A 24916-nucleotide genomic window follows, 5' to 3' on the forward strand; every position below is an offset into this window, starting at 1 on the left:
TGCCCAGGGAACTTGGTAAAATAACTCGACTGAGGTACCTTGGCTTGAGATGGACTTTCCTGGAGATGATTCCCTCATCTCTAAGCAAGCTGCAAAACCTCCAAACATTGGATTTGAAGCATACTAGCATCGGTACTCTTCCTAACTCAATATGGAAGATGCAACAGTTGAGACATTTATTCTTGAGTGAGAGTTTTCCAAGTAAATTCATGTCTCAACCACAAGCAAGCTTTCCAACAGCTCTCCAGACCTTTTGGGGACTACTTATAGATGCGGAGACTCCAGTGAAGGATGGCTTAGACAAATTGATCAATCTTAGAAAATTGGAATTAGCATGTCGGTTAATTCCATCTCAACAGGGGACAATGTTGTTACAATTGGAAACAGTGGCTGATTGGATTTTGAAGCTGAACCGTCTTGAATCTCTGAGACTGAAATCAGTTGATACTAATAATCAACCTTGGGATCTAGTCCTAAAGCCTTTGTCTGGTCATGAGGATCATTCTAGTCTTTATTTGTTGTCATGGTTAAACAATCCATCAATATTCTTATCTGAATTCCCAGAGTCTCATTGACCATACTCTTATCAAGTTCAGAACTAAATGAAGACCCTATCCAAAAATTGGACAAGCTCCCAACCTGAAATTTCTTAAGTTATTGACCAAATCTTATATAGGAAAGAACATGCTTTCCACTTCAGGAGGCTTTCCTAAATTTCAAATTCTTAAACTATGGAAGCTAGAGCAACTGGAGGAGTGGAACGTGGAAGAAGGTGTACAACAAGCTCTCTATGATTTGGAGATTAGGTCCTGTGCAAGGTTGAAGATGCTTCCGAAAGGATTGCAACAAAGAACTCTCTGGAATTTGAAGTCAATAGATATGCCCAAGGAGTTCACTACTTTAAGTTCATAGTAATATTCACTTGTTAGGCTTTGAGAAATTTTTTTTCCCGGTTCAGAGTCAAGAGGGTTGAGAAGCGTCATACTCTTCATTGTTGTCAAGTTCTCCTTTGCTTAGTATTTCAATTAATCACTACTCTGATTGCTTAACAGAAATGATACGAGTTAACTAGACATAGCTTCTGGGGTGTGGGTTCAGCTAATAAATATAAAACTTACCCTTTTTTGAGGTGAAATTTGTTTTGAACTTACAATAATATAATTTCAAGATTGTGGTTCTCGCAATAAGCTTTGAGTTTGAGATCAATTATTCAATCTGATCATCTGTGAAGTCTATTGTTGAACAATCATACTAAGCTTAAACGAATAAGATCAAGAAGGCTATAAACACAGAAATTGTGAAAGCTTCCCACCAAGTTTTCACCAAGATGTATTCTGGAAGAAGAATGAACCAGATCTGCAAAGAAGTGCCCGAAAGCATAAAAAATGTAGTAAGCCTCATGCAGAATGGCTGACTTGGGGGGTAATGCTGCTCCCTGCATCTGTATTAGAATGACCTACCGCAGTTTCCTCTAATATCACTGTCCCCAGCTGTGAAATCTTACAGTCTAATGCCATTTGAACTATACTTGTCTGTGAATTTTAGATAACTAGGCACTGGCCTGGTCAGGACAAGGTGGCAAGACTTCTCATGTCTTTTTTAATAAAAAGATAATCACACTTTTTTAATTATTTATCATGATTTGGTGGTAATAGAACTACTACTTAGCCCTTGTATATATGAGGATGTGAAGTAGAGGTCCTATTTCATGAAGAATAATGAGTTGGTAAGATCAATCAAGGTCTCATCATGATGGGTTCAAAGATGTAGCTCATTTTGAACACAACATTTAGAGATTTAGAGGATCAAGTCTCGTGGAAGGTTGAAAATGCATCCATTTTCTTTACATCTTACTTAAAACTAAAGTTTGAAATATCGGTAAACATAGATTTATCAGTACTTGGATTTTATGATTATATTGAAAATATCGGAGAAATTTTGATGAATATTTTGATAAAAATATCGTTAAAGTAAAAATTATTTAAGATTCATGAAAATATTTGAAAAAACTATAAAAAAAATTATAAAATAAATAAGAATTCACATTTTAAAGTTATTTTGTAAATGTAATTGATATAAATATTATTAAGAAGAAAAATATCTATATATATAATTTATTATTTATCTTATCAAATTAATTTTAATTTATAAAATATTATAACTTTATTATTATTATTATTATTTATATTTTAGTTTTTTAAAAATAAATTTATATGTTTAATATTTTAAAATAAAAACATTCTAAATTAAAAGGATAAATATAAAAAATTTAAAAGTGAAGTGATAATAATTTTTTAGAATATGATTAATGAGATAAATTGTGATACATTTAAATACATTTAATAGTGTGAAATAAATTATGATAAATATATGATTTTTTTAATATTTATATTTTTTATATTTAACTATCATATAAATAATATAAAAAAGACTTATTAAAAAAAATTATAATATTGATTTTTATATTTTTATTAATCAATTAAAATGTAATTTAAAATAAAATAATTAAAATTAGATTTTTTTTTTAATGATGAATCTTAACAAATTTAAATTAAATATATATTATCAAAGAGTATCATATTCCAATGGCAGCAGGATTGAACCCAAGGTTTTGATTTAATAAAAATTAAGATGGATAATTAATAATTAATAATTATTTATATGGAGGAAAATTGTTTTCATGATTTGTTTCTTTTTTTCTTTTTCTTTTTTATCTCTACTAAATCTAAAACTCAGACGGGCCACCCACTTCTCTCAAGGCATCAAGATGCCCTTGTCTGAAGTTGCCCTCCAGACGAGAGAATCCCTAAAAAGGCCCTATTTTCCTCTGCCACTCTCAATCCCCGCAGGTAGTAATCTAATCATGGGTTTTATTTTTTTATTTTATCCTTTTCAACCCCATTCGATTCCCAAGAAAACCCATCCCCCATTTGATTTCCGGGAAAATTCATCCTCGTTTGATTTCCGAGAAAATCCATGCTAAATCCCCAAGGAAAACCAAAAAATTGCTTTTTTCTTTTTTTTTGCTCCCTGTGTTTTCTGGATCTGTTCTAGGGGTCTCTTTGCTTTTATGCCACTGGATTTAAATTTCACGAACCCTAAATCCACGATTTTTGAGCTAGGCTGAAGAACACAACCTTGCCATGCAAATCATGATCAGATTACCAAATAGCATCTTATTTGTTTTTTTTTAAAAAAAGAATTGGACAGATTTTGTATCCTGTGCGTGGCCTGGACTGGTAAGGAAATATCGGGAAATTTCCCTACAAAATGGGTAAAAATACCGATAAATACCGAAATTTCCGTCGACCAATAATCGGTGACGAATATGATGCCGGAGCCGGCCGATAAGAGAAATTTCGGAGATGTCAAACACTGCTTAGAACAACACCTGGGACACCATTGTTCTGTTTAAGCTTTTATTGGAGGAGAATGAAGCAATGGATGTGAGTAGGTCTTTCAATGTTCTGTTCTACTTCTTCATTGAGATAATGAAGAGAGGTCTAAAAATTTTGGCAAAAAAAAAAAATTATGAAAGTGAATATAATTTATAAATTTGAAGTAGTCTTAGAGCTGTTTAGATGATTTGTGTTGATCAAACTTATCGACTAGGGCATTGGCCTTTCTCCTAATTTTCATCAGTGTACCTAATCGAGATCCACCTCAGTCATTGCATGGCCTTGCAAAATCTTGAAACGTTCAGCTATTCCAAAATGGGGCATTAGAAGCCAAACATGAGTCAGCAGCTCTCTGCCTTGCCTCACCTCCTTGCCATGGTGATTCCATTAAGCCATTTTTTGAGCACTCACAGAACTTGATTAAGTGTGGGAACTGTATTTTGGCCTTTATTCTCCCCTGCTGCAGGCTAAACTTCATGGCTCTGAGACCAAAGAATTTTGTTGTGTATGAAAAAAGATGGAGTGGGGATTAATAAAAAAGACAGTGATAAAGCTTTGAGTTTGGGATCAACTAATAAATCTGAGACAACCTCAGAATCCATAGAGCATTTTTCAAACCTCGTGGATTTCTGTTGCTTGATGATTTCTTCTAAACTGGCTCGTGTATGCTATAAGCATAAGCCCTACTGCTATGTCATTAATTCTGTAAATGAACTACTATAGATCATGAAACAAATCCTGACCCTCTTCTTAATTGCTTTTCTAGGTAGCAACTTTAGTGAATTGTTTGTTTGTTTGTTTTGGCCATACCATACATTTGTTCACTGGTATGCTACAAATCTTTAAAAACACGTCTCTATCAGTATTGCTTCCAGATTCCACATGTGACTGGGATTAAGGGAAATGTCAAGGAAGCTATCCCTTTCTCTCCAGCTACAAGATAAATTTTACAGTTCCAGTTATTTTCTCTAGGTACAACCTATAATTTTCAGTTCCAAACCCGAAGATTTGAGTCTTGTAGAAGCCTCTTTCTCCTCAGCATTTTAGGAAAAAGAGGAGGCAGAATGGAGGATCCATGGCCAAGGTCATTCTCTCATGGGTGGCACAGAAGCTCTCTGTTCTGGTCATTCAAGAATCAGGCCTTTTGAATGGACTTGAAGAAAAGGTCAATTCCATCTACTTGGAACTGGATTCTTTATTGAGAGAACCGTCAGAATTAGAGGAGTTCAGGGGCATTGCCTATGATATAGAGGATGTAATTGATGACCCGACACTGAAATCATCAGCAACAAGAAGGAGAAGTAGAGTTCACAAGAAGCTGGAGCAGATCAAGGCTAAGATCTATGATGTAAGTAGAGGGCCAGCTTCTTACGCTTTCATACCAGCTCAACCAGTAGAGGAACAGAACATAGCCATCACAGTGGTTTCCCCAGTTATAGATAAACTTACAGCTCTTTTAGCTCAGTTGTCTTTCGTCCTCAAGTGAGAAGGAAGGCCAGAAGGTTACAGGATGAATTTAAGTTAATGAAGAATCAGAAAATTTAGATGAAAGTGGAATGATATGGATGGAGGAACTCTGCAACATTTCTATTTATGCAGCATATGTAATTGGGTTCTACACCAACAGAAGGAAACAGTTTAAATGGAAGGGAACTATAAGGACAGTCATCACAGCCTTTGACAAATTGTGGTCTCAGCTTCGTCTAGGCATGGAGTTGGATGCAATCAATGCTAGGATCCAGGACATTTCTGAGAGCTTGTGGACAAATTCATAAGAAAAATCCATACTAATTGAATACACATCAGTAACTTGGAAGAAAGCCTAAGAGGTGCATATATATTGTACATATGCCAATTATTTCCTTTATTTTCTTCCTTAAGTATAACTACTTTTATGCAAATGGATGAAAAAATGTTTAGGATTCCACACACAATATAACACAGTAAGGAAGAGGTGCATATATATATTCTACATATGTGCCTTAAATAAAACAAAGCACAAATGGGACTAACAATTCTGGTGAAAGACTCCACCTTCAAAATGAAACTTAAAGAAAATGCAACAATGGTGGAACTCTCACCACCTGAATTGAAACTCCTTTGCATGAAAGGATTGAAAACCATTTTTGAGAAAAAAGGAATTTCCATGGAAATGGAGAAAATCCACCCAACCTCTTTGTCATCAGCATTCCTAATTCACAACCAGCCTAATCCTGGCATACATGTTCAGTAATACCAAAATGAGCCATGAGAAGCCAGACATGAGTGAGCAGCTCTCCACCTTGCGTTAGCTCCTTGGCATGTTTATTCCGTGGACAGTGACATGCAGCATAACATAGCATCTCTACCCACACATGACTCATCATCTCCCATTTCTTTTCGTTGTTCCATTTTTCTGACTCCAGAGATTGCAAAGACTTGGCCAGCCTACAGGCATCGAGTAACACTGACTTGCTTCCATCTCCTTTCGCTTTCAATGGTGGAATTTCAGTGTTCACTTGAAGAAGTAACCTTTCACAAGCTTGGATTCTATCTTTTACACACTTAAAAATCTCCGTGGCCTTAGCACAGCTGTCTTGAAATCGGATTTGTCCAATTCCATCAGGCAACATAACAGGGTGCTTGACCAGAAGATACACCATATAATCTGATAGCAGCTTGCTTGCTTCACGGTTTGAGTTCTTGGCAGGGCTTGATTTTTTGTTTAGATCAGTATCGTAGCAGAGATCAGTTGCTAGGTGCCAGACGAGAATGCACTTATCGAATTCTCCCTCAATGCTCCAATGTAATGTAGAGAAACATTTCATCTCTTCTAGTGTCCGTTTTCCTCTGTCAGCACATAATTCCTTGGCTTCCTTAATGCCTGGGGTATGCTTTGATTTCTTCTGAAGCTGTTCAAAGATCAAAATTTTCAAATATTTGGGGACATCTGAATTCTTAGAAGAACATTCATCCAACATCCGAGGAATGCAAAAGAACTTCCAGACCTCACTGAACTTGATAGGCAAATTTTTGAGGCTGTAACTTATTAGATTGTACCGTGCCATGGAATCAGACCATCTCTTGTTTGCAGGGAAGAGATAAGGTAGTCGGCAACTCGATATGGCTTTGCAGATCCGAGTCACTCGTGTTTTTCCTTGCTTGTTCAACCAATTCATGGTCCAGTCAGAGGAACACAGTAGAATAATAGAATAAATCTCCTGAACAATTGCTCCAACCAGCAACAACCATGTTATAATCACGTCAGTAGTTGAGTACTCATGCTTGTCAATTATCATGAAGCCGATGAATGTTGAGATTTCTGAAAATAGACAGATGAAACGGCGTACCAAACCCCATTCATCATAAACCTTCATTGGCTTGGTATAGAAGATGTCATAAATGAACCCAAGCTCAATCTCAATCGCTTCGAAAGCTTGTTTCCAAGATATATTATTGAAGAAGGACTTGCTTTGTTCAAGATCTGTCGGCTCAAGGACGACATCTGTAAATAAACGCTTGAACTTGGGGAAGAATTCAAAAGCCTTTTGCAAAGGGGCTGCAACTAGGATACTTTCATTTCTGGGGTCTGGCGAAGGTATATTCACCACCTCAGGATTTTCACTTTCTGGCTGGCATGAAACACAATATCCCTCAGCTTTCTTGCAATCACACTCTGTCATGAATGCGGCATAACTGACCCCATCATACTCTGCCATGAATGCGGCACAACAAAGCCCATTACACCCTGCCATGAATGTGGCACAAGCACAGCCCCTAGTCGGGTACGGGTACGGGTACGTGCACGTGCACGTGTACGGGACCGGGACCGGGACCGGGACCGGGTCCGGGTACGGGTACGGGTACAGGTCCGGGTACGGGTACAAGTCCGGGTTTCTAAAATGATCGTAGCTTCCGGACCTTAGAAACCAAGTTTTCTCCCCGTACTTGATCTGTCCTGTCACAAACATTGGCATGGTTATAATATTGAGTGGTGTGCTCTTCCAGGACCTTAAAAAGATGCTCGATGCTCACAGAGACTTCAGGAATAGCTGAATCAAGTGTCTTCTCCATAATTCATTGTCTTCCAAAGAATAGGCTGTGATGGTGTCCGGGCCTCCAAGGTGCAGTAGCAGAAATGCTAGCCAAAATGCCTTTATCATGTCGTTTTGTTGTGATGAGTTATCTTCACTAGCTCCTTGGCACGTGAAGAGTACGCCAATAGAAATATCAATTATCGCATCTTTGGTTGTGTAAGCTTGCCAAATGATGGATCTAAGCCAGTTTCCTGGTGTATATTTTCTCCTGTTGCCCAGGAGGAGGAGCTCTATTTGTGAGAAGAGGCTGACTAAAATGAATACACGGAGTAGCCAGTCATTAAGAAATCCTATCACAATTACGGGCAAAATTTCCTGGACAATTCTCCTATTCATGATGGTCATGCAGCTAATACCTGAAAATATAAAAAGAAATTATCAGATTAATACAGAAGATCTGAATGTCAATTGATCATTAGAAATGACAGAGTTGAATCGATCGATGAGGAACAGAATTCAGCATGCTCAAAACCTAAACCTTTTGACACATCTCAATCATACAATAGTACCATACTCCTTTCTTGTACATATTACTTGTTATAGGCGCCCAATGGACCTTTACAGTTTTAAAGTGAGTTATATCATAATATGATCCATATACAATATAGATATTATCCATTCTAAACCCAATAAACTCTTATGATTTTAAATGAGGGATGTCACAATAATTCCCATATAAACACAATCAATGATGAAAATATCGGTAATTACGGATATATCAGTACTTTGATTTTATGGATATATCGACGGATATTTTGGAAAAAATTTCAATAAACCTAAAATTCAACAAAACTCATGAAAATATAAGAAAAAATTATAGAAATGTAATTAGAAGTATAACAGCCATTGTAAAGCTATTTTGTTGAATAATTATATATATATATATGATATAATTTAACATATTTGATAATAATATTATATGCATTGATAAAAAATATAAATTTTATAAGTGCTCATTCATTATTAAATTACATAAAATATTATCCAATAATAATATTATTATATTTTATTATAATATGTCTAATTTTAAAATATATTTAATATTAAAATTATGATACATTTAATTCAATTGTATTAAATGATATAAAATAAATGATGATTTATGTATAATTTTTTAATATTTAATTAATATATTAATAATAATAAAAACATTATGAAGAAAATTATCATGATAATATTTATATTTTTGATAATTAATTAAAAAAAATTCATATAATTATAAAATAATTATAATTAATTTATTCTTTAAAATATTCTTTTAATATATATATTAAGAGGTGAACTTGCCCATTGATGGGTAAGGTGTTCGAGCCCCCATGTAGATAGAAAATTAGGGGATTTCCGTAACCCACATTGGAGCTCACAATTTGAGATATTTTCCCTACTTCATCGATTAATCTGCAAATGTTGAAATTTATGGAAATTTTCATCCATGAACACAACAACCTCATTGTTCCATGAGATTGCAGGGTGGATAGAAAAAGTTACACACTAAGATCGAGGTTAGGGATCACATGTAGAGAAGCATAGGGATCACATGTAGAAAAGTTCCACACTAAGATCGAGGTTAGGGATCACATGTAGAGAAGCATTGCATTTGGAGGGAATTGCTCCTCTTCATGTGGATAGTGTTTGCTTTAGATGCAATGTGTGTCTACATGATTAAGAGAAACTATACACTACTACAAACTTTTTTTCCCTCTAAGAATGGTATCACACTATTAATAATTCATTAAGTAAAAAATTCAAATTTTGCTTCCTCCCTTGCTTTCAACACAGTGATTAGCACATCTAAGCAATTTCTTCCATGAGCACATTTTTGGAAATGGGGAGTGATTTTTTTCAGAGGGTGTTTCTGATTTCAAATAGTAAAACAAAATGCACTTTTGATTTCGATTTTCAAATAATGAAGGAAACTAATTACTTCACTACAAACCAGATTCCAACTTGCTTGCCTGGTAAATAGACACCGGCACAACTACATGACATTACAGCTACATAGAATAATGAGTTTCTCAGCAACCAAACGGAGCTCAACCCAACACCCAAACTCATTCAGAATTCCACAAACTTACAAATAACAACCTCAAACTCATTAGTATTCATATGGGCTAACTAACAAGGATCAAACCGAAACAAATTTGCATGTAATTGAGATTAAAAATTGACAATAATCAAGGCCAAACAAAACATACCCACTTTTCTCCGAGTCTGTGAATGTGATGTGAGGGAGAGAGACAGTAGAAAGTGTCATGGGAGGTCAAGAGTGCAAGCAGAAATAGTGGGTGAAGTCTTCGCGAGTGAAGTCTTCCCTCCCTCAATTATTTATTTTTTTGGTGTGGCATCTTAGTGAGACTCACTAATTGGTTTAAAATTGCAGATTCAGTCTCTGTCATCACTTTAATCAGCGCGGGTCTGGAGTTTTGTGGAGAACGTCCTGTCCCTCTCATTTTGGTTTAAAATAAATTATAAATATTTATAATATTTATTTATTTATAAACTATATTTACTTTTAATGAAAATTTAAAATTTTTTAAAATAAAAAAATGAAAACATCTTTAAAAATTATACAAGATGGGGCTAGTATGGAAATTTCTTACACTCACCCCATCTTATTTATTTATTAGACATAGATGAAAATAAATATAAATAATAGCAAGTAGCGGCCTTGTTTATTTATTTATTTAACGTTGATGAAAATAAATATAATTAAATGAGATGTGGATGAGGTTGGAGTGAGAGTGACTTGTTCTGAATTACTTAAAAAGGGAGAATTATGTTTTGGGGGTAGATGAGCCCCAAATTAACAAAAAGTCCATATAATTCTTCAAATTAAGACCAAAACCCAATGAAAGTATGGAAATTGAGTTGAAGGATATTATCCTTCAGCATTTCCAAAAATGCCCTTGATTGATTTTGAGAAAAAAAAATATTTTTGAAAAATATTTTTATTTAATTTAATATTTTTTTAAAATACTTTTATTTAATTTAATATTTTTAAAAAATATTTGTTATTTAATTTAATATTTTAAAAAAAATACTTTTATGTAATTTAATATTTTTAAAAAATACTTTTATTTAATTTAATATTTTTGAAAAATAATTTTATTTAATTTAATATTTTAAAAAAATATTTAATTTAATATTTTTTAAATACTTTTATTTAATTTAATATTTTTGAAAAAAAAAATTATTTAATTTTATATTTTTGAAAACTACTTTTATTTAATTAAGTATTTTTGAAAAAAAAATTTTATTTAACTTAATTTTATATGTGTTTTTGAAGGGTATATTTGTCCATTACTATTTTATATCCTTCAACTCAATTTGAAGAGTTATATGAACCTTTTATTAATTTATGCCTCCATCTACCCCTAAAACATAATTCTCCCTTACTTAAATCACTTTAAAATATATTTCAATTTTAATATTATATATTTTATCCTATCATATTCCATCAATCAAAAGTTTATCCTCAATTATCATATCCATAATTGATTGAAAACTTATCTTCAATTCCATCATGCCGGATCTGGTTCTATCATATTCCACCAATGAAATGAAAGCTTATCCTCAATTCCCATTATGTACATCTAAGCAATTTCTTCATGAGCACATTTTTGGATAATATTTATTTATTTATAAACTATATTTACTTTTAATGAAAATTTAAAATTTTTTAAAATAAAAAAATGAAAACATTTTTAAAAATTATACAAGATGGGGCTAGTATGGAAATTTTTTACACTCGCCCCATCTTATTTATTTATTTATTAGACATAGATGAAAATAAATATAAATAATAGCAAGTAGCGGCCTTGTTTATTTATTTATTTATTTAACATTGATGAAAATAAATATAATTAAATGAGATGTGGATGAGGTTAGAGTGAGAGTGACTTGTTCTGAATTACTTAAATCACTTTAAAATATATTTTAATTTTAATATTATATATTCTATCCTATCATATTCCATCATCCTCAATTATCATATTCATAAGTGATTGAAAGCTTATCTTCAATTCCATGATGCCCGGATCTGGTCCTATCATATTCCAACAATGAAATGAAAGCTTATCCTCAATTCCCATTATGTACCTCTTCCACCAATCAAATGAAAGCTTATCCATGTTGGGGATTTCAACGTCCACATGGTCTTAAGAAATGCTTTTTTTTTTATGCTAATGGAAAAGTACCTTTTGAACAACCTCTAATGGAATTCTTTTCCTTTTTCTTTTGGAGTTGATGGGAAACGAATATCCTGTGATATTGCATGATCCCCTCTCCCACATCAATTATGAATCAAATGCATTCTTTTTCTTCTGTTTTCAATGAAGCTCCTGTTGGAATTTTTATGTGTGGACTTACATAATCAATTTAATAATGTCATAAATCAGTGTTATTTATTTTTGCATTGTGGTCCATAATGGGACTGGACACATATTGTTGCTTGATTTTTTATGGGCTCACCCTAATTCACTTGACTGGCCCATTAAGTCAAGTGGTGGTCCAAATAATGTGTGATATATATATATGAATATATATATTTATATATATATATATATATATATATATATATATATATATATATATATATATATATAAAAGAAAAGGAAGGGCTCTCTCTTGCTGGTTGGCCGTTTGCTCCTTCCTCCTTTGCTGAAAGAGAGCACGCACTCTCGTTTTGGACTGAATCCGGGTGTAGAAGGGAAGAGCTCATTAACCCGTAATTCTCGCACCATCAAGCACTGGAGGAGCTTCCTGAATACCAGAAAAAAGCAAGAAATGGCTTTTCACGGAATTAACCAAGGTGAGCGTTTCCGTTTTTTGCCGTTCAATGCATGCTTAAATGTCAACATGTGATCCTATGCTGTTTAAATTTTCTTCAATTGGTATCAGAGCCAACATGGATGACATTTGAGCTGCAATTTTGGGTTAATTTTTAGGTTTCCCGTTTCCTGTGGTGGAAGCCATTTTTTTTGGATTTTTATTTCTCGTTTGATGTTGATTCTCTGTTTTCAAGCCCGATTGTTGTTGGAAACTTGTAGAGAATATTGTTTGGAGCAAAACCCATCATTTTATTTGATTTTTGGAGCTTGTTTGGTGGGATTTCGAGAATTAGGGCTTGCTTTGGTTCTTCCTATTATGCGATTTTTGTGCAAATTTTGGGATTAGATTGAAGGTTTGATGTTTGAGGATGGAAATCTAAGCGTTTTTTGTCGGAAAATGCCCAAAATTTTGGCCGAAAAAGGAAAATTTTTTTTTCTCCTGCACCAGGCCGTGTTCAGCTGGAGAAGGAGATGAATAGTGACGTGATGACGTCATCATGACGTCATAAAAAAAAAAAAAAAAAAAAAAAAAACCAAAATTTTTTTTTTTGTTTGTTGCCTTGGTATTATTGGAATGATTGTGCATATGCTAGAATTATTATGCATTTTGTTAATTTTGACTTTATTGGGACAATTATTATTATTATTGTTCTTTATGGTATAATTTTTCCTTATATCAATAATGTTGTCCTATGTCAATTTTGTTAAATATTTCAATTTATTGAGGCAATGAAGCACACTTGTGTGATTGCCTATCGCAATTCCAAGTGTGTCAAATTGTGAAAATTGAGATATTTTGAATTTTATTCATGACAATAGTGAACATATGTGTGGTTGCCTATCGTGATCCTATATGTGTCAAATTGTCTTTGTTGAGATATTTTATCTCCCTCTTTTGATTGTTTTATTATTGTGATAACTAAGGTCCATACGGGTATTGTGATTGTCCTATCGATGATTATAATATTTGGTAGGATGCTTGGATTGGTGAAGGAAATTAATTTTATATTATGAACCGTACTAATTTTCTTTGCCCTTTCGGTAATAAAATTAGTGCATCTTGGTTGTGATATTTAATTGGTTGTCCTTACCGCCGTGGAATTTTCAAAATTCCAAGCTATTGCTAAATTGAGAAATTATGGAAATTAGCAAATGCATGATATTGTAATAACATGCATACTGTTGAATTTTGCTATTTTCCAACTACTAGCAATCCTGGTATTACTCTGCAATTGTCTGCCATCAAACCTCTTACTGGAATAATTTTGAGGAATGTTTTGAGTCTTTCAATGTGCATATGACTATGCACATTTTGGACTGGGCTTTGAGAGTTGATAAGCCAAGAAAATTTGAGTTCTTCCATATTGTGGCACAAACGCCTAGGTTATATTTCTAGGCAATTATTAGAGAGATTGGTTAGAGATGGTGAGGTGCATGTTGTCCAATTCCTCCTTACTAGAATTTCTGTGGGGTGAAGCCTTAAGGACTGCGGCATATTTTTTGAATCAAGTGCCCAGTAAGTCTGTGCCTAAGACACCTTATGAGCTATGGTCAGGAAAGAAACCCAGCCTTTACCATTTCCATGTTTGGGGATGTAAGGCTGAGGTTAGGCCCTATAACCCACAGTCAAAGAAACTTGATCCTAAAACCATCAGTGGTTTCTTTGTTGGTTATTGCATTGGATCAAGGGGTTCCAGATTTTATTGTCCATCTCATACCACCAGGATCATTGAGTTAGACAGGGTTGTATATTTTGAAGATGTGAGCTCTGTTGATGAGAGATCTAGTGGTATTTGAAGTTTGATAGTATTATCACCCAAAATGGCTTTAAAGAAAATACAGTTGATAGATGCATATATTTGAGGGTCAGTGGGAGTAGTAACATATTTCTTGTTTTATATGTTGAAGATATACTACTCGCATCAAATGATCCTGACTTGTTGATTGAGACAAAGCACATGTTGTCAACCCATTTTGACATGAAGGATCTTGGTGAGGCTTCTTATGTCTTGGGCATAAAGATTCTTCGTGATAGGGTTAATGGAATGCTTAAATTGTCTCAAAGAGCCTATATTGAAAAGATATTGAAGAGGTTCAATATGCACAACTGTAAATCTACTAAAACGCCAATTGTGAAGGGTGATAAATTTTCAAAGGCTCAGTGTCCTCAAAATGATGATGAAAGAGAGGAAATGAAGACCATTCCTTATTCATCTGTGGTGGGCAGCCTTATGTATGCTCAAGTATGTACACGCCCTGATATTGCTTTTGTTGTGGGCATGTTGGGAAGGTACTTGAGCAATCATGGGAGTCAACATTGGAAAGCAGCTAAGAAGGTCCTTAGGTATTTGCAAGGAACTAAGGACTTAATGTTGACATATCAGCGCACCAGCTTACTTGATGTAGTTGGGTTTTGTGATGCTGATTTTGCTGGCTGCATAGATGATAAGAAATCCACTACGGGCTATATTTTTATGATGGCAGGAGGAGCTGTATCTTGGAAAAGTGTCAAGCAGACACTTACAGCATCCTCAACTATGGAGGCAGAGTATGTGGCATGTTATGAGGCTTGTTGTCATGCTATGTGGATGCGGAATTTTGTTTCAGCTTTAGGAGTTGTTGACTCCATTTCTAGGCCGCTGAAATTATTTTGTGATAATTCCGCAGCTGTTGCTTTCTCCAAGAACACTAGGAGTATTTCTCGCTCCAAACATATTGATGTAAAGTTCTATTTTGTTAAAGAGAAAGTGGCAGAGTCTCTTATTGATATTGAACACATGTCCACAAAAAGTATGTTGGCGGATCCATTAACAAAAGGCTTACCCATAATTGCGTTTCAAGAACATGTATTTCAAATGGGGTTGTTGGAAGCCTAGGTTGTATTAAGTTAGTGGGAGCCATTTTTTGGTATTGTAATACTATGTTATTGTTGAAAGGATTGCTATTATTGTACATTTCCCTATGAATCAAGCAATGAAGCATATATGATTGCTTTTGATTATTTATTTCTGATGAGATTCTATGGGACATTGATTTATGATTATGTGTATGTTGTAATGTTTGATTGTGTAGTCCAAGTGGGAGATTGTTGGAATTTTTATGTCTGGACTTACATAATCAATTTAATAATGTCATAAATCAGTGTTATTTATTTTTGCATTGTGGTCCATAATGGGACTGGACACATATTGTTGCTTGATTTTTTATGGGCTCACCCTAATTCACTTGACTGGCCCATTAAGTCAAGTGGTGGTCCAAATAATGTGTGATATATATATATGAATATATATATTTATATATATATATATATATATATATAAAAGAAAAGGAAGGGCTCTCTCTTGCTGGTTGGCCGTTTGCTCCTTCCTCCTTTGCTGAAAGAGAGCACGCACTCTCGTTTTGGACTGAATCCGGGTGTAGAAGGGAAGAGCTCATTAACCCGTAATTCTCGCACCATCAAGCACTGGAGGAGCTTCCTGAATACCAGAAAAAAGCAAGAAATGGCTTTTCACGGAATTAACCAAGGTGAGCGTTTCCGTTTTTTGCCGTTCAATGCATGCTTAAATGTCAACATGTGATCCTATGCTGTTTAAATTTTCTTCAGCTCCACTAAGTCATTCCATTAGACCTTCATATTTTTTGGGATTTTAGCTACTGCTTTAGTATTGTTCATTCCAATTAATTCAGCTCATACCAGAAGACGAATATGATGAGTTGGAGGAATAGAATTTTGGAATTCATGGCAAAGGATGTTGTATCAAGGGTGATACAGAAGTGTTCTCTTCTGCTCATTCAAGAGCCTGCAGCTTTGGTTGGAGTTGAAGAACAGCTCCAGTTCATTGAAAAGGATTTGAAGAGTACTAGGATCCATGGTCACTATAGCTTCATAAAGGAGTTAATGGAAATTGCTTATGATGTGGAGGATGTCATGGATGACCTTATACTCAAACAAGCAGTACAGGAAAAGAAAAAGGGATTTCTAAGGAGGTTTGTTTTATCGCATACCCTTCATTTTGTCCATTTGACACGTGTTTTTTTTTAAGTATTTACTGCAACTTCGAATCTCTTTTGGAGATATATCTTGGAGGGATTACGTGGATCCGATCGTGATTTTAGTTACCTTCAAATTTAGTTTAGGATCTTGCTTTTCTTAGTGAATTTCATTTATTTAGTTTTTTTAGCTTGGTATTTCTATTTTATTTTTAGGATAGTTTTTTTTTCTTATTATTATTATGATTGTTATTATTATTTTAAGATTGACTTCATTTTGGATTAATTCACTTAAGGGTATTTGTTTTTTTAGCATTTTATTGAAAGTAATTTGTTTTCAAACTTTACATTTGTTTTTCTATTTTTTTATGATTTATTATAAATTTTTTATTGAATAGAAAAAAAAATTTTGATTTTTTCTAAATAAAAAAAGTAACATATTGATTTTTCCTTACTTTTTAATACTTAATAGAAATAGAATACTACAAAAGCAAACAACCTAATACTTAATACTATTAAGTATTAAAGTTTTATTTAAAATTAAGTAAAAAAAAAGATCATCTTAGTCTTATTTTAGAATAATCTATTCGGCATTTTTTTAGATTAATTCTTTTGATATGGCTTTTAGATGAATTCAATTAGTTTTATCTTTAAATTAACTAATTTTAATTCTTTTTTTATGATACTCATTTCATGGTTTTGAGAGTTTTCATTTGGTCTCACTGTTCTATTTGGGAGTGAAGGAGGATATCATTAGTGGATGGAGGATCACATGTCTTCTATAGAATTCTCATCACCATGCATGGATCCCTTTGAGGAGCACTATTAGCAACTTGGATGAATCTTCATCACTCGTCCTAAATACAGTACAACTACATGCCCATAGAAAGCACTTCACCATCATACATTTTAGATGAGCCTCATGTGAGGATGAGGAGGGAGCTCATGTGATCATGATGTGTTTCTTAATGTTCCGGAAGACTTGGCCAAAGGGTGAATGGGTCATTACCATACTACCACACGAGACTAGGAGAAGCATCAATCTTTTTGTTGGCAGCTGACATATGGTAGCATGAGGATTGCATGTCTAATGGATTCGAGAAGCTTTAATGAAGGGTGTGGGGGCCTTCCCCCATATGTCAGTCCACTACTGGTCTACGTGGCGCTCCCCTTAGTACTATCCGGACGACCGTCATGGGACCCCGAGGTCCCCATCCAGACCATATAGGCCTACGACTAGCGGCACTACGCTCCCTCAAATTGGCAACATGTTCTGAATAGCTTCTCTGTCTCCTTACTGCATGCAATCATGCGTTCCTAACACAAAGAATGGCAGATGAGACCTTCCCCAGTTCACACGCCTATGTCAGAAGACTTTCACACATTACCCCATACCTCCAACTGTTTGAGGCGACAAGCAAACCATCATGGCGCACCATCTGGCGAACCCTGCCAACTGGCCAAACTGTGATGATTACCCTGCCATCCACAGTGCTGCCATCATGATAGCAAAAGTCAAAATGCTAACTTAGCGCAACAGTGACCCCCTCTTAGGCATTATAAAAACTCTTCTGAAATGAAAACTCGGGTACGCACCACCAAGGGCTCCCCCATTTGCTTTCCTTAAAAGGGTTCTTATCCATTTTGGTGTATGACTTAAGCTTCGGAGGGTGTGTTCGGACATCCTTTGTGCAGGAAAGAAGAGAACCCAACTTCTAACAGTTGGGGAGAAGTTTTCGTTGTGACAATAGAGATAGGATATAACTCCAGTTGACTTCAGCATCAACATTGGTGTCGTTTGTGGGAACGAGACAAAGATGTCGACGCCCTCAAGAAGCCGATCGTCAATCATGGGTAGCGAGGGCTACTTTGACTAGCATGAAAACATGGAGAGGCGCTAGCAAGAGAGTGAGCAACAAGTGCAAGCCTTGCTCCACGAAACGAGGAGACTTAGAAAGGAGAACGAGGTGTTGCGAATACAAGTGTCTTCATCAGGCCCTCCTCGTAGCCGACAACCTAAAAGTTAGTGAATAGACTCCAAGAAAAACGAGAAAGTGTCATATCCTAGAAATACAAAGTTCCCCCCTAATGGACAGGAGGTGTAACCTGAGGAAAGGCCCCCACCAACGTGCTACGCGCCTTTGGATGAAAGCTCTGATTCCACTCATATCTCAGCTAAAAGGAGATGAGATAGGAGATCTCAACTATCAGATGCAATGCACACATGGTTAGGGCCTTAAACACCTGGTATGGAAAGAAGATCGCATGTAGTAATGGCCCAAAAGGTCTATCATGGTCCCTTGGTTGCACCAACCATGCTAGACTAGCACCCCCATTTGCCAACAAAACCACAAATAGGGGCTCTGACAAACTGAGGTCCTCCCGACTTTGTCAGTAGGCGACCGGATGACATGCTCTCCATGCCTTTCAGCCCTTACATCATCAACTACGAGCCCCCAAGAGGGTTCATGGTACCAAAGTTCCCCACATACGACAGAACCAGTGATCCATTCAACCATATCATGCATTACAGACAACTCATGACCCTTGATATAGGGAATGACGCACTATTATGCAAGGTCTTACCAGTCAGCCTCCACGACCAGACTTTTTCATGATTCCACGGACAGACAAATAATTTTTGGGACCTATCAGAGGCTTTTATGGGACAATATCTATGTTTAGCATGACATAAGTAAAACATTAGTACCCTAAAAAACATAAAGATATATGAGACTGAGTCTTTGAGAGAATTCGTGAAACGGTTTGGACAGGCTATACTTTAAGTAGAATCTTGTAGCATTGACGTTGTCCTACAAATCTTTAAAAGAAGTATCTGTCCGGGAACACCCTTCTTCGAATCTCTAACCAAAAAACCTCCAACAACGATGGATGACTTGTTCAAACGAGCAAACAAATATTCCATGCTCGAGGACGATGTCCATGCAGCTATACAGCAGGTCCTGGTTACCAGTCGACCCGCTAGAAACGATTCAGCAGGAAACTCCAAGCCCTTAAACCAATTAAGGCAAAGGCAAAGGGCGGGACGAACAACAACAACCAAGCCTAGTTGGTCTGACTCTCCTCAATATCTCATATGACAAGCTCCTACTCATTATCAAAGATCTATCCGATTTCAGATGGCCAAAGCCAATCAAGACGGATTCAAAAAAACTGGATCGGAGCAGGAAATGCGCCTATCACAAGGATCATGGTCATACCACAGAACAATGCAAAAGTCTTTATTACTTGGTAGAAAGGCTAATAAGAGCAGGACACTTGAAGCAGTACGTCTACTCAGACGAATGATGAAGTGTGATGGCCTAAGATCCGGCCATCCAAGTTCCTTCCACTTCAGCGGCCCCAAGGGCAATAATCAACTACATCCATGGGGGGCCTGTGGATGAGAAATACAATTCTAAGCGGAAAAGACAAAGGTTGCTTTGAGCAATATCCGTAAGAGAGCAAATTAGCTCCATTCAATACAACTTGCCTAATATGAGCATACACCCAATAGACGGGATAATCACCTTCCCTCTAGTAAATCCTAACCGGGTATTTCAGCCACACGAAGACTCCTTGATCTTAACATTGGGGATAGGTGATTTTGATCTAAAGAGGATTCTGGTTGATCCAGGTAGCTTGACTAACCTTATATAGATGTCGGCATATAAGTATATGAGACTCTCACCCTTAGTCTTGGAGAATCCCGGGCGGGTATTGTCCGAATTCATCGAAGCGTTAACAATTTCCCTGGGAGATGTCGTGTTACTTGTCCAAGTTGGGCCGGTCACCTAGAATGTACATTTCTCTGTGGTGGAGGATATTTTCCCTTTCAACTCCATTATGGGACGCACATGGCATCACAGCATGAAGGTCATCCTTTCCACGTATCATCAAATGGTAAGTTACCTCATTGAGGACAGGCATATCGACCTTCTTGGTAGCTAGCTAGCCCAACGACAATGCTATCAAGTGATACTCGAGTCCGAAGCACCAAGCAGTAGTGAACCGTGCTCAGAACCAATAAACACGAAGAGACAATAACAACTATAGTGCTCGATGGACAAAGATCCACTGGCAGTCGATCCACTCCGACCTCTACGTCTCTTGAACAACAATGATCACATAACTTATACTAGTTCCTTCCTCTCACCAGAGGAATTAAAGGTACTCGAAGGAGTGTTTCAGCAGAATAAAGACGTCTTCGCTTGGGCTCATTTTGATATGCCCGACATCCACCCATTGCTAGCTTTTCATTGACTCAATATTTTACCTTCATTGAAACCCATTCGCCAAAAGGTTTGACGCTTTCATCCAGACAGGCAAAAAATCATCCAAGTCGAGGTAGACAAGTTGTTGATAGTCGGATTCATTAGGGAAGTCGAATACCCGGATTGGTTGAAAAATGTAGTGGTTGTCCCGAAGAAAAGAGGAAAATGATGAGCCTGTGTTGATTACACCAACTTGAACGACGCTTGTCCAAAGGACAACTTCCCCCTTCCTTGGATAAATTAGATAGTTGACTCCATTTCCGGACACGGGATTGTCTCTTTCATAGACACTTTCTTCGGTTACCACCAAATCCCTATGTTCCAACTGGACGAGGAAAAAACAACATTCGTAACACCACACGAGTTGTACTACTACAAAGTCATGTCATTCGAGCTGAAGAATGCTGGAGCCACTTACTAAAGGCTTATGACAAAGATCTTCAAAACTTTGATCGACTGGAATGTGGAGGTCTACATCGGTGATATTGTGGTAAAAAATAAAACCAAGGGTGAACACGCCCTATACTTGGAAAAGACATTTCGCCTAATGAGAGCATACAACATGAAGCTCAACCCGGCTAAATGTGCCTTCGGGTTCAGTGCGGGCAAGTTCGTCCGATTTATGGTGACACAAAGGGGGATTAAACTCAATTCGAATAAAATAAAAGCTATTATGGAAACGCCTACCCCAAGTAACAAGAAGGAATTACAATGCTCACGGGCTGTTTAGCTGCATTAGGGCACTTCATAGGCCGATTCACCGACAAGCTAAGATCCTTCTTTCTCACCCTAAGAGGGGCAAATACCACTAGATGGACGAGTGAGTGCCAACAAGCATTCGAGGAAATTAAGACTTACCTCACCCGATCGCTCATCCTAAGCAGCCTTGAGCCCGATGAGCAACTCTACATGTATTTAGTAGTGTCTGAATGCACAGTCAGTGTTGTTCTATTTCGCCATGTGAAGGATAAAGAACAGAGGCTCGTCTACTACGTGAGCAAGGCAATGACTAACGCGGTACACCAAGATGGAACAGACAACTTTGGCCTGAAGAAGCGCTACTCAGAAACTCTGCCCGTATTTCCAAGCCTATCAGGTGACTGTGCTAAAAAACATTCTACATAAGCCAGACTTATCCAAAAGGATGCTAAAATGGGCCATAGAGTTAAGTGAGTACGAAATTAAATATTGGCCCAGACTGGCGAAGAAATGGCAAGTCATGACTAACTTCATAGCAGAGGTCCCCTAGTAGCCTTACCATATCGCAGTATCCTCTGAAGAAGGGTGGTGGATTCTTCATGTGGACAGAACGTCCAGGGTCTCAGGTTCTAGTTTAGGCATTCTCTTACAATCACCGATCGGGGAACAATTAGAGTAGGCTATCCAGCTAGAGTTTCCTGCCTCTAATAATGAAGCTGAATATGAGACAATCTTGTTCAGGTTGGACCTCACTTTCATTTTATCAGCAGCTAAATTAAAAATATGCAACGATTCCCAGCTTATAGTTGGGCAAATTTATGGGGAATATGAAACTAAGGATGAACGTATGCTCAATACCTTTCAAAGGTGTGGGTCAACTTAAAAAAATTAACCGAGTGGGACGTCAAAAGAATTCCTCGAGCAGAAAACGTACTAGTTGACGCCTTAGCCAAGATAGCTTCCACGTTCCCTATAAACGAGGTGGTACAACTACCCATTTACCTCCAAACCACATCCTCGATCACAGCAACATTAATATGTAGTGCTAGCAAGACAGACATTAGTTGGATGCATGAAATTGAGACGTACCTTCGGATAGGAGAGCTACCTGAAGAAAGCAAGCAAGCCCACAAGATCCGAGTACAGGCTGCCTGCTACACTCTAATCAAGGAGAGCCTTTACAGACGATTTTTTGGAGGGTCGTACCTCAAGTGTTTGAATGATATAGAAGCACAGTACGTATTGGCCAAGCTCCACGAAGGTATATGCGGCAACTACATAGGCGGACATACCCTGACACACCATGCTCATTCACAAGGATACTATTGGCCACCATGAGACAAGACGCTGAGAACTAGGTCAAAAGGTGTGAAAAATGCCAAAAGTACACTCCCATACCTTGTATGCCTTCCGAAGTCCTCAATCCAATCACAAGTCCTTGGTCATTTACACTATGGGGATGGATATAGTTGGCTCCCTACTCGTCACAGCAGTATAGAAGAAGTTTCTGCTTGTAACCACCGACTACTTCAACAAATTGGTGGAAGTAGAAGCTTATGCTAGCATCAAAGATAAGGACGTTTCCAAATTCGTATGGAAAAACATTGTTTGTTGATTCGGAATCCCACGAGCAATTGTAGTCAATAACGGGCCGCAATTTGACAACATTGCCTTTAGAACTTATGTTCGAAGCTAAAGATCAAGAATCTATAATCCACGCCATGTTATGCTCAAAGCAATGGACAAGCGGAGATAACGAACAAAACCCCACTCTCTATGCTAAAGAAAATGCTAGAAAAAGCCAAAGGAAAGTGGGTGGATGAACTGCCTGCAGTTCTGTGGGCCTACGGGACAACCTCTAGATGACTTATTGGAAACACCCCTTTCGCTTTTGCCTATGAAATGGAGGTAGTCATCCTGACTAAGATAGACATGCCAACAACCAAGACAACCATCCAAGGACAAAGAGATGAGAAACAAGAGCTTGAAAGACACTTGGATTGGGTGGACGAAGTAAGAGGAAACGTAGCCATTCAGATGGAATCTTACCAACAAAGAGGCATCGCCCACTACAACAAAAAGGCCTAGCCTCATGCGTTCAGAGTTGAGACCCTAGTCCTCAGAAGAGTCTTTGAAAACACAAAATAAAAAGGGTCTGGAAGGCTCCAAGCAAATTGGGAAGGACCCTATGTAATAACTAAGGCTGGAGACTCAGGGGCATACCACCTGCAAATGCTAGACAAAGTGCTCCTGCTCTGCCCATGGAATGTATCTAACTTAAAACAATACTATCAGTGAGTTGGTTTAAGTAAAGAGACTTGTGCGCAAAATCAAACAAAGGAAGAAATAAGTGTTCATTCAAAAATCAAATTGTTCGATTACAAAGCCATGACCGGCCGAAAGTAACTAAAAAAATGAAACATATATCACTACCCGGTAGAAGGATCAACAATAGAAGAAACTTCATCTCCCTGAGTAGAAGTGTCGGTCGCTTTGTCCTTATCATTAGAAGGATAGTTGGGAATGTGTTGGGTGATGTTGTTCTTTTTCATGCAAAATTGATAGCCGAAGAAGAACATATCATCCACTTGTTTTTGATAGTCGTTATCCAATTCCTTCTGAGTGGCGAACCTTGCTTGAAGCTCCTCCAATTCTTTTCTCAAACGCTCAATTTCTTTATCGGAATCTCTGCCCTTGGCCTCAGCAACCTTCACATCCTCTCTCAACCGACCGACCTCAGCTTGAGCCGTCTTTTTCTCCCCTTCTGCCTTCCCCAATGCCTTAGCTCTGTCCATTACAGCCTTTTGGGCATCGGCCAGGTCGTTCTTTACCCGTTCCAACTTAGCGTGAAGGTTTTCTCTATCGCCCATTTTTTAGGTAATGAATGCCCTCATCATTTCAGCGACCTTCAACCATTCAAAAAGTATGACGCGCTGCCATATCAGGTTGCAGACACCAGCCACCACCTAAGAGCAACATTGAGATAAGTATTAAAATGGGCAACTAAGGAAACTCAAACCAAAGAGATGACAAGATTTACCACTTCAGTCGTCTGCTGAGCCCTGTAACCTTGCATCGATTGGATACAAGAGACGACGATTTCTGGAGTGCAAAATGAAAGTCAGGCTGAGATAGAAATGGGGGGATTCCTCTCTAAATTCATTGAGATCCGCTTTGTAAGCGGGAAAAAGTCTGACATTTTGGTTGAAGGGGGCTCGGCCTCGGTAAAGCAGGGAACTTACTTCAAAATTTCCACCATTTCCTCCTAGCTGAGGGCGTGAAGAGCAGCCATGGCTTCTTTTTTGTCCAGGTCATCATTAATAGGGGCTAGATCAGTAGAGGCCCCGTCTCGAATAGGGTAGGTATTTTCCCTAGCAGAAGACTTCGCAGTCGATGCATTGCTAGGCCCTGCAACATCAGTTGGAGGCATCGCTACTGAGAGAGTATCCTGAACAAGTGCCTCCTAGGGGGCCTCTGTGCAGGACCTCTTAGTAGGAGGGGTGGTGACTGCAATATATTCGGAGAGGCATTTGCATTGCCTCTCCCTAAAACCAGCTCTCAGGTTTGTCGCCATATTGTCCTCCCCTTCCGGCTCGTGGATGATGCGGGGGACCACAAACTCAGCCTTTGTGTCTGGCTCTACTCTTGGG

The 24916-nt window shown here is 37.2% G+C and overlaps 1 protein-coding gene and 1 long non-coding RNA gene across 3 annotated transcripts; one reads left to right on the forward strand and one right to left on the reverse strand.

Annotated features, from left to right (window-relative positions):
* The first annotated feature begins 2729 nt into the window (after positions 1 to 2729).
* LOC109122669 (uncharacterized) lies at positions 2730 to 5299 on the forward strand. Its single transcript, XR_002030129.2, has 2 exons — positions 2730 to 2849; positions 3643 to 5299. It is a non-coding gene; the product is annotated as an uncharacterized LOC109122669 (long non-coding RNA).
* A 35-nt stretch (positions 5300 to 5334) lies between these two features.
* LOC104879459 (uncharacterized) lies at positions 5335 to 9825 on the reverse strand. 2 transcript variants are annotated; one of them, XM_019220125.2, is made up of 2 exons: positions 9674 to 9825; positions 5335 to 7830 (listed from the first exon to the last, which is right to left on the reverse strand). In XM_019220125.2, exon 2 carries the CDS (start codon positions 7352 to 7354, stop codon positions 5606 to 5608), a length of 1749 nt encoding a protein of 582 aa, XP_019075670.1. In that variant the 5' UTR covers positions 7355 to 7830; positions 9674 to 9825; the 3' UTR covers positions 5335 to 5605. The 2 variants fall into 2 exon arrangements, with proteins under 2 accessions (XP_019075670.1, XP_019075669.1); XM_019220124.2 differs by having other exon boundaries at positions 9670 to 9825.
* Between the last annotated feature and the right edge of the window lie 15091 nt (positions 9826 to 24916).

Source organism: Vitis vinifera, chromosome 5, assembly GCF_030704535.1.
Source record: "Vitis vinifera cultivar Pinot Noir 40024 chromosome 5, ASM3070453v1".
NCBI classification, from domain to species: domain Eukaryota; kingdom Viridiplantae; phylum Streptophyta; class Magnoliopsida; order Vitales; family Vitaceae; genus Vitis; species Vitis vinifera.